Source organism: Cajanus cajan, chromosome 3 (assembly GCF_000230855.2).
Source record: "Cajanus cajan strain Asha chromosome 3, NIPB_CcT2T_4, whole genome shotgun sequence".
Lineage (NCBI taxonomy): Eukaryota > Viridiplantae > Streptophyta > Magnoliopsida > Fabales > Fabaceae > Cajanus > Cajanus cajan.
The window spans coordinates 62,831,232-62,842,583 of NC_138519.1; the positions used below are offsets into that span (position 1 = coordinate 62,831,232).

Here is an 11,352-nt window from a genome sequence, read left to right on the forward strand (position 1 = left end):
TTATGCAAGTCATTGAATGCATCTTGAAGTTCATCAAATGAAATTGAGATATCATTGTTAGAAGACGTTACCTCTTCTTCGCTTTCATAATCCTTGGCCATAATTTCAAAATAATTTAAACGTTGTATCTTCCAATTTGAATTTTGAAGTTTCCTCTTCTGGTAATCGATTATAGTACCTCGTAATCGATTACAACAGTTATAATTTTGAAATAACTTAAACTTTGTATCTTAGAATTTGAATTTTGAAGCTTCCCTCTTCTGGTAATCGATTACTGTAACTGGTGATCGATTACCAGACCAATATTATTACTTTTGCTTCAAAAACATTTTATATAGAAAACTTTATTTCAATGATTAAAGATTTAGTTTTTAAAAACTATTCCTTAAAAAATATTTTCGTTAATTCTTTTTGAATCACTCTTTTACTTTCTTTTCAAAAGATTTAAAACTTGCTTTTAAATTTAAAAAGATTAATTGAGGTTTTTGAAATCTTAATTTTAATGGCCAAGCATACTTGCAATTTCTAAAAGTTTCTTTTACATGTTTAGCTAAGTTGACAAGACTTATCTATTTAATTCTTGAGATCTTGTTCCTTGATCAACTTACTTTAACTTGACCTTGAATTTCTTTCAATGTTTTGGCATCATCAAAACTTATGTGCATATTTTCTTCCACATTTTGCAACAATCAACTTCATTTAGACTATTATATAAGAAGTTTCAAGATTAGAAAGAAGGAGAATGTTTGTATAAAATTATCATTTATTCATTTTTCTATAAAGACTTGTGTTCTTAATTGGTTGTATCTCATCTTGATTGTAAGATGAACAACGTCCATAAAACTTTATCCAGATATATAATTGTTGTTATAGGGTTAAGCTTTGGGAGACTTGTCTGTAAAAAAAATACTTGGTTGAGTTCGAAGAGGCTCGTCTATAAAAGAATACATGTTTGAGCCTAGAGAGGCTCGTCTGTGAAAGAATACCTTATGTTGAAGCCTAGAAAGGCTTTGTGTGAAAAAAATATTTGGGTTGATTGTTTGAAGAGGCAATTCAAAGAACACTTAGGTTTGAACTAAAAGTGGCTTGTTGAAAAAAAAATACTTGTAACTTATTTAAGATAATTGAGACAAACTAGTATAAAAATTATTATGTGTTTCTTCTACTTCTTCTCCAGTACTCTTTACTATTAGAGTTACTACTTCACTAATTGAAAAGTGCAAATTTTTTATTGACACTATTCAAACCCCCTTTTAGTGTCTATCTTTTCTCCACAGAATCATGTGAAGAATATGAGTCATGTTGAAAGGATTTGTACCTCCTACATAATAGGAGATTTGCCTAAGGTCTCTTGATTGAGTGAGATGTGACATATGTGTGGTTACACAAGAATGAGCAAATATCAGATATTGGGTTTATTTGTGTTTGAACAACTACTTGAGTATAGAGAAATGTATAATATATTGGACTTAACAAGAATGACACACTTATATCTCATGTTCAATCAAGGATGAAGGGATAGATTACCCTATAGTGATTATGGTTGTAGAATGTTAAAATCAAATAATTGTTTCTCTTTAATTGGATGACAACGACACATTGCTAAATGTTAATCTTTTTCTATAATATTTATTAAATGATATTTAAATATTAATTCCAATTTAATGAAGACTTATGGGGTCACACACAGAGTAAATATTTGGAGTAAAGTCATTAAATTAAATGTTTTAACTTAAGGGTCAATTAATTAAATATGTTTTAGTTAATTGACAATAAATTTAATTAAATATGGCTTAATTAAATGGATAGGATATTATGTTTTTATTGGACAAATTCAATAAGGAGGAAAATTAGGTCAACAATAGTCTATTAATAAATAGATTACACACATTCATTAAGAGAGAAACAAATATATATAGCTTCTCAAGGTTTTTCTAATCATGTCCACCCCGCGGCTAACACCAAAAATCCCACACCAACGTGAAAGAATGGCTACACCACCAAGTGATTTATCAACATATACAATAATATTCAACTTCAGGAAATCAAACAAGTTTCTCTTACCTTAATCAGTTCCCTAAAAAGCTATAAATCAAGGAAAAGAGAAGAACTGCAAAGCTCCCTAGGAATGACTTCTCTCCTCTAAATATTTGAGCTCTACTAAGCTTGAATATACTTCTAAGACTTGATCTTAGCCTTAGGGTAGGATAAAGATGCTTCTACAAGGATCCAGCATAAAAAAGTACTTCTTGGCCCTAGAGCAATAGATCTTCTCTCATTAATTTTTCTATGAGATTTATGAAAATAAAACTTATGAAGTTTCGATTTTCAAAAATCCTTATATACCTCCTCCCTTTCTTTATCAAACTTGACATCAGCTCAAACAACTTTCAACAATGTAAGTCTCAAGGATTCCTTAACTTTTAAAACTCTAACATACAACTAAAAACACCAAACAACTTAAGTCAACACAAAATCATCATACATAATCACATACATAAATAACTAGGCATATATGAAACATTGTTACATCACCTTTTCTTTTCTCTCAACCAAGCACTTTCTAATATCTCCTTATTCCTTTCCCCTCACCTTCCATTAAACCAAAGAGACTCTTAGGAAAAAAATCTATTAAACTAGTATTTTTAACACATACAATGCATAAATATTCATTTTATTTAACTAAAATTTATAATGAACAAATATGTTTTAATCTTTAAATTATGCTATAATTAAATTTGTTAATAAATAAAAATATTAACATATAAATTATATTTTAAATTTATAATAATTAATTTTTGCTATGATATAAAAATATTTTTAATCATTGATAATATTTTAAAAAAATTATATTTAAAATAAAAATGAAAATAATAAATTAAAAAAAATAAGATGTTAAAGAAGTTCCTAAAAATACTCTCATTAAACTTAAAAATAAATAAATAAATAAATAAAAATAAAAACTACATACTTTTCATTAAAGTAAATTCTTTAAAAGCATTCTTGATCAACATATCTATTCTAATTTATATAGAGAAAGAATTATATATAATTGAAAAATATCATATAGGAGTAATGCCTTCTATTTTATCTAACCCGCGTTCAACTCATATATTATAGGAAACATCCTACAAATATACATTTTTTACATTTATGGAATTACAAATTATCATAGTTTGAAAATGTTTAATCAAAATCATTTGACTCTATGCATGTATAGTTTTTACATTTTAATCCTTATACTAAGAAGTTACTCATTTTAATACATGCATACCTTTTAATTCACTTTAGATTTTATGATTCTTTATTCATGTAACATGTAGGCTTGATTTTAATACATTTTCTCTCCCGTATTCCTTATAATATATATTCTTCAATTTAAAATATTGCTTCGAGAAGTTTCTTGTTTAGGCATCATTATAGTTCATTCCATCAAAACCATAATTATTGATCGGAAAGTACTGTCCAAATAATTCCTTCCGTTCCATCTATTTTCCTGGAGCTTAATCCAGCCCGAAACCCCACCTCCAGCACATTAAGCTTCATGTTGATTACTTCCATCCTTATATTGACAAGAAGCCCTTATATTCAAACCTTCATTCTCTTTAACTTCCGTATGTCACCAAGTCTCGTATCACAAGGCACGACTAGGCTACTATGAACAACCTGAGTATTAGGCAATGGCAATGTGTTGACATTCTTCATACAAATCTTGGTTAATCAGGTATTTAAATTTAAGCTACTACAATTTTGAATTTAAAGGCTGTCCTGATCTCACTGAAACAAAGTTTAATAGACAGTAAGACAGCATATCATGTTAGGTGATTAGTGTACCATACATGCACAGAGAGGAGGGAGAGCTATAAATCACAGTCATTTAGTTCTTTTGAAACTTAATTATAAGCTAAATATATTAAGCGCACAGATCAATAGATATTAAAAAAAAAATTAAAAATAAAAATAAAAACTAATTTCATCAACCATTAGACCAAACATTGCAGAGGAAGAAAGAAAAAAATCAACTGCATCTGCAATATTACTTTGATTGGACTTGCATGAAAATAAAAAGGAAGCAAGGATTTACGTCAGACAACTTCTTAAAGGACAAGAATATCTGTTTGCTACATTCATTTCGGTATCAAGGGTCTTAGAGTATCTGCTTGTATCAAATAGTAATGAAAAACCTGCTATATTAAAACAAGCAGGACAATTTAAGTATGAAGCATCTAGTTAGTTTTGGAGGGAATTCTTTAATGTTTCAACCTCTTCATTCAGAGGTAATTGTCGAGTCTCAGCCACTTGATACTAATTTGAACACAGAAAGACCACATATATTAAACAAATTAATTTTGCAAGATTCTACTTAACATATTTATTAGAATTTAGAAATGGGTTGAGTAATTCCTTACTCAACTCCAAAACCTAATTCAAGGGGGAAGGATAACCCAAGCCTTCTAAGCAGTATTTTAGCCATATTCCTAGTCAATATAGGACATCTTAACTGTACCGGAGGGATTCGTATCGGCCCCGTGGATCGACACGTGATGTTCTATCAGCCACCGGTAATAACAAACCTACAAGGCCATCAATGGCTTTGCTAGGACAGTGTTAATAGTTAACCTTTTTATCATCGTATCGGCCCAGGAAATGGCCGAAACCAAGAGAGAACCCCAATTACACACCCCTCGACACGGTCAACGACCGGTAAGACCAAACATCAAGACAGCATAATTGGCTCTGCTTCTCAACAGCTCCTCAGCTCGGTAAAGGGCTGAGAACGAAAGGGCAACCTAACCCTTTATCTATCGGCTCGACCAAAGGCCGATAGAGTCAGGCAGCAATTAAGACGATGATCATGATTAACAAGGGAAAACGCGTGATTAAGGCATAATCAGCCGATTAGTACCGTATTACCTAATTTGGTAAGTGTCAGAAGAGACCCACCATGTTCAGGATCCATGACAAGTAGTATAAATAGGTCATGTAAAACGAGGTATGCTTCATTTATTACTCTCAAGAATCGTGTTTGTCCTGTCTTGAGCATCAGAGTGCCTTTTACAGGTACCTCCCCCCTCTGAAACATCCATCCAGAGCTCTCATTCGGCCCTCCAGTTATTAGAAGATTACGAGTGTACCCTCAGACAGGTACATTAACCATATGCACCAGCCTCAGGATGCATTTGATATTGAGTCTTCAACACTTTAACTGGATAACCGGCCTGCATCAATCTTTCAAATAAGCTTGTGCCATTCTTGAATTCATGAAAGAAAAAAGACAAAAAAGAAAAAAGTGGTTAACCAAATGAATAATTTAATGTATTAAAATGATACAATTTGGGTGTTAGCCAAAAGAATGACTTACCCATGATTCTTAGCATTGTCTGAAATTACAGTTGCAGCAAGTTGAGCTGGGTCCCCAACCTTTAAAAAATAGCAAGATAATATAGCAGCTATAACCTATAAGAATAACATTTGCCGAAAATAATTTTAAAAGTGCTTAGCCCAACAAGAGTTTTTTAGTACATCGTCCAACAAGTTTCTAGAAAGGTTCAATAATTGTTGTAAAAATTATATTTTCATTCTCCAGGTCGTCTAACCAGTTAATAAATCAATAGACAGAATTATCAATCTCATTCCTATATACCAATTTGTATCTTTTGGATCAAGAGTCATAGTGAATAATGAATTTGCTCTCGCTACAGATGCTGTCAAACGGTATCTTTTCCCTTGAAATTTGTATTTTATAAATGATGGATAATTAAGATGTTAATTAAGACATTTCTGCAGCTTAAATACCGTAAGAAGTAAAGTAGTGTAGGTTTCTACACTGCAAGGATCAGCAATGAAAAGTACCAGAAAAACTATTTTGCATTGGTTGGCTAATAAAGGAACAAGAGTTGCAGGTCCCACCTGTCATAAAGAGTTGAAATAAAATAAGCAACATTCATTTTACAGCAGATATCAACAATCCTTAATCTTCTCATTACAAATAATAAGTAAACAATACTGTTGGAAACTACATAATAACAACTCTGTTTAACTTATCAAGATTGCCTAGTTTCAATGTAATTTAGGAATTATTAGTCTAATTCAGGAAATAAATCTTTATTCCTAAAGAATCTCTTTACGAAATTCCTCCTTGTGCATTTGGTTCTGCATGTTTCAAGATAAATTACCTGATCATATATTATCAAATGTGTCTTTCTTGAGTGTTCTTGACTAGGTGGCAGTTTGAGACATCCCATCGTGTAAGATTGTTAAAATTTAAAAGAATTACATATGAAAGATGCAAATAGCGCTTACATTTTCATTACGTGACTATCATGGACGTCCCAATAGGATAAAAATATTTTAAATTAAATTTAAAGGAAAATACAAATGTCTTTTTCAATTTCAACATATGTACGCCTACATGATGCATGAAAAAATGCAGGTGCTATTTGGAATTTTTTTTATATAAACGAGGCTTGTATTTTCTACGACAATGTCATTTGTCATTAATAAATCAAAATTAGTGATATTAAAAAAAGAGATCTTCATGGAATTAAAAAGATAAAGTTGAGTATTGATCGTTCCACTTTGATAATTTGTTACAAAATATGTTAACTAGAATGTTATTGACATTAATGATGAATCTAAAAATTTTAAATTGCGAGTGAAATAGGGCAATAAGCCAATACTTATACATAAACTTGTAACATTAAAAATATTATGTATCATTTTATGAAATGTAAATATATTAATATATTAGAATTAGTTTTTTATAATTTTTAATATTTATTGTTATGATTATAATTAGTGTTGTCACAATTAATTTAATCTACACTTGATATTATATTTTAAAAAAATAACAGTAGAATGATATAGAAAAATACTATATTTACAATTTTTTAAACTTTTAACTAATCTATCTAATACAACAAATAAAAATAAAAAATATATATTGAAAAAGTATGTAATATTCATAATGAAAATGTCACTCATCAAAATTTGACATTTTTTAACAACAACTACACACATACACACACATATTAGAACATATTATAATATAGTGTATATATATATATATATATATATATATAAACTTTAAAAAATTAAGTTTATTTATATGCAAGTTTAATTTTATCAAATTTTAAAATTTTTTTTAAAGATATTATTATATTATCTAAGAAAACTTATGGATATTGTATATATTGTGTGTCTTGTGCAAAATACAAAGGTTGTAAAAGGTTAGTGTGATAACTATTCCCACAATATACTATGTAGATCCATCGTTGGTTGACACTATTTAATTTAACTTATCTCATGTGTAAAGTAACTTATTTTCATAAACTATCCTTCAATAGAACTTGATATTAAGAATAAAATGATTCATTCGATAATACAATCTTGGTTAAATGAGTTGGTATTTTTTGGATGATATCATTAAATACAAAAAAAAATTGAGATTTGCAACATAAATATTTTTTTTATACTCAAAACTCAAGAATTTGTTATTTTGTAATTAAAAGTATTTTAAAAATTAATATAAATCTCCATGATTAAAGATAATAACATATAGAATCATGGTGCAAATTTTTAAACTTTTTTATATAAATATAATTGATTGCATGAAGGATGGATGAACGTTAAGAAAGAATATTAATTGGAAACAATTTTGTATAGAGTTAGAAGTACAATTAGCACAATAAAAACACAATAAACCCAATAATCAAAACATATAGCTTGAATGGGTTTCTTGTGTACAAAATATTTTAAAAGAAAAACATAAATCTTAATTTTGAATTTATGCAAATAAGTAAAGCTTCTCATAATGAATGAGTCAATTTTAAGCTATCTTGAAAGTAGGAGATTTAAGAGAGGGACTTGCAAAAGGGCCTTCAACTATTCCTTTTGCTATTAGCCTATAAGCTGCTTCAGTTAAGTGTGCTCCATCCCAATTTATATGTATTGAAGGGTCAGAGCAAATCGTTGAAGCAAAACTTCCACAAAATATATGTACATCAACGTTGTAGGGTTCACCTTTACCACAACATGCTTTAAAAGTGTCAATCTTACCAAAAGAAAATCCTGCATCATTAATGTACATAAATAAAGCATAAGATACAAACAAGTCATAATAAAATTGCTCATCTAATATAAGAAATTAAAAACACCACGTACCATATTGTTGTGGTGCTTCAAATAAACGTTTGGCACTACCGTAATAATCAAAATATATTATCTTAACATGGTTGTTTTTTTGTCTTAGTGTTTCTATGGCTTGATTGAGCTGCCAATTATAGTATTTAATGAAATCATTGTAAGTTGCTAAGCACCCAAATTGATCATATTCATCTTTTTTACCACTGTTCACTATTGTTAAGACAGCAGAATTACATCCAATTGGGAAGTTCCCTGGCACCACTATCTCTACTGCTCCTTCTTCGATTAATTCCTGACGAATAAACAAAAACACAATTGATTTTCATATCAATCTAAAGCAACTCATTCATATTCCTAATCAAAAGTTGAAGTCCACATTTTAATGCTTAAATTTGATATGACATACTGTAGTGACATTGATTATTGCTTCAATAATTAGTGGAACTATTTCACGAAGTTCTGCAATATTTTTGTATGATAAGATAAGTGCGTTAATATCATTTCCACCGATTTCTCCCACGAGAAACAATGAACTTCTAAAGTAGTTATCACATTCTGTCATAGAATAGAATAAAATTTGTAAGCCATATTGGAAAAATAATCATGTATATAGTAGAAACATTACTAAAGGAACTTTGGTAAAACCTTGTTTATTTTTGCAAAGGGAAGGTTTTAGCTTCTTAAACCAATCAAGTTGAACACTTAATGAAATATTCGTCGATGGTGGAATGAGTTTTTTTTGTATGAAATAATCCATATTAAGTGCAGTTGCACCTGCAAATGCAAAATTTACTCCTTGCCTAATGTCTTGCCCTTTGGTGAGATTAAGATATGCTGGCAGCATTGGCAAGCCATATGCCTCGGCTATAATTGAAACAACCATAAGTTAGTATTTTCTTGAATCACCAACACATTTTTTATGTTCCCTTCCTATCAAGGAAATTCTATTAAACGACCTAAAATACCAATGGCATATACCTATAAAATCTATGATTAATCGTCCATTCGACATACGTCCAGATGGATGTTTGAAGTATGTTGATCCATACGGGCTATTGCCATCCATAGATGGGTAGTAAGTAGCAGCATTTCCGGTGTCACTTATAGAATCACCAAAATTGAATATAGCTTCATATGTGAGAGGATTGGCATCTGAAATAACATTTTCAAGAAAACCACATGTAAAGGTGATGCAAAATATAATGATCATCTTCATGACGTTACAGGAAGCTAAAAAAGGTGTAAAGGGAATTTGTGTGTTGATAGGCACAAGAATATCAATTGGAATTGAGTATTATATATTGTCACAAAAACAACTCTTTCATCTTGCAACGTTGTTGTCATTTTAATTTGACACTGTTTAACTATTTTGTTTCTTAAAATAAAGAGTTGCAAGTTGTATTCTTATACATTTAACTAACACATATACATCCTTGAATATAGGTTTGTTACTTTTTAACATTACTTGTGTTGTTATTTTAGTCATTCTATGACAATATATTGCTTTCCTTTGACTTTTCATAACAAGATTCATCAACAACAATTAAAGGCTGTAGCGATTTTTGTATATGCATAGACAAAAGTGTATTTATTGCTCAACAAATTATTTGCATCATCATTATAAATTTTTTACGAATCAAAGATTAATTTTACTATATTACTCAACTTAAAATTAGGGATATTTTTTTGTCTTTAAATTTGATTCCCAAAGAAGTAAGATACACAAATTTAACAATTCAATAGATATATTATATGTCAGAAAATAACTATTCTTTTATTTTTAAAAGGAATGCTCAATTTATAACATTTTACAAAGTTATACTAATCATACTAAATTAGTCTTCTTTGACATTTAATTTGAGTCAAATTTAAATCTTTTATATATTTCTTTTATCATAACCCTGAACTATTCCTATTAACAAAAGCTATAAAGTTGGTTAACTCTTTCTTTCCTAAATTTTGCAAGAGAGACTTCAACACATTTCACAAGGGAAACACATTTAAACAATGATTATAATTTAATGTGTTTCTTGTACTTAATTTATACTATTTTTTATTTTATTTTTGATCTCGTAATTTTTTTCTTTTTCTTTTCATCACTCTTATTTTGTTTTAAAATTTATAACATATTTATTGTTTTCCATTTAACACACTATTACATTTTGTTCATTTTATGCTAGTCACTTTGAAAAAAATATTGGTAGGAACTAAAAGCAATTTAATTGTATATTAAAAGGGCAAAAGGCAAAAAAAAAACAAGAATAATATTACAACTAAAACCAAATAAGTTGGATCAAAATTTAAATTAAAAAAAACAAAACAACTAGGAAGATTTAAAAATTCAAAAATTTTATAAGAATCAATACTAAAAAAATGTAATATTATATTTATCAAAACCATGTTTATACATATAATATATTATTTGTGTAGTTGAAATTGTTATGGTAAAAACTTTATACGAAGTGATAAGTCTTGAATTTATATTTTGAAGATATTGATTGATAACTATATCAACAAAAGAACACTTTTGTATAAAAATCAAAATGCATTCAAGTAAAACAACACAACAAAAATAATTGAAGCTAGTCAAGATTATAATCACTACATTGAAACCATTGAACTTGTCAAGCAAGGTTTATGTGTGGGTCAAAAATGTAATTGTTTTCCTCTTACTACTGCAGATTGTGATTGGGGTTAAGAATAAAGTTGCAACTTCAACAATGTCCACAAAGTAATGACTAGTTATGAGGGATGGGATGTATATAAGTGGAGAAAAGGAGAAAATGCCCTGTGATTGTGTATATAGGCATAAAGTTAAGTGAGATATTTGATAGTTTAGTAACATTACTTTGTAGTTTATTTTCAAAGGAGTATCAACACAAAGTTAGCGTGCACTATGTGATGCACATTGTGTATAAAACATAATGGTCAAGAAAGCATAGTTGCCATCTCCTTTTTCTTTGGGTTTTCAACACGACTAACATGCATTGGTCAGACACAAAAAACACAATTTCCATCTATGTTTCAATTTCAACAACAAAGTAACATGGTCAAGATTGACAACGAGGTGGCCAAGCACTAGACCCAAATAAAATGCTAATTAAATATATTTTTTTATTATAAAAAATATTCCGTTTAAATAAAAATATTTTATCATAATACACTTTTTTTAGTTAAATTACACTCAAATGAGGTGTTTTTGAATGA

General features: G+C 28.9%; 1 protein-coding gene across 1 annotated transcript; it reads right to left on the reverse strand.

Moving 5' to 3' along the window:
• Nucleotides 1–7,828: 7,828 nt before the first annotated feature.
• LOC109799969 (GDSL esterase/lipase At5g45910) lies at nt 7,829–9,361 on the reverse strand. The gene is made up of 5 exons (XM_083071974.1): nt 9,124–9,361; nt 8,920–9,009; nt 8,552–8,700; nt 8,164–8,437; nt 7,829–8,070 (listed from the first exon to the last, which is right to left on the reverse strand). Exons 1-5 carry the CDS (start codon nt 9,359–9,361, stop codon nt 7,829–7,831), a joined length of 993 nt encoding a protein of 330 aa, XP_082928100.1.
• Between the last annotated feature and the right edge of the window lie 1,991 nt (nt 9,362–11,352).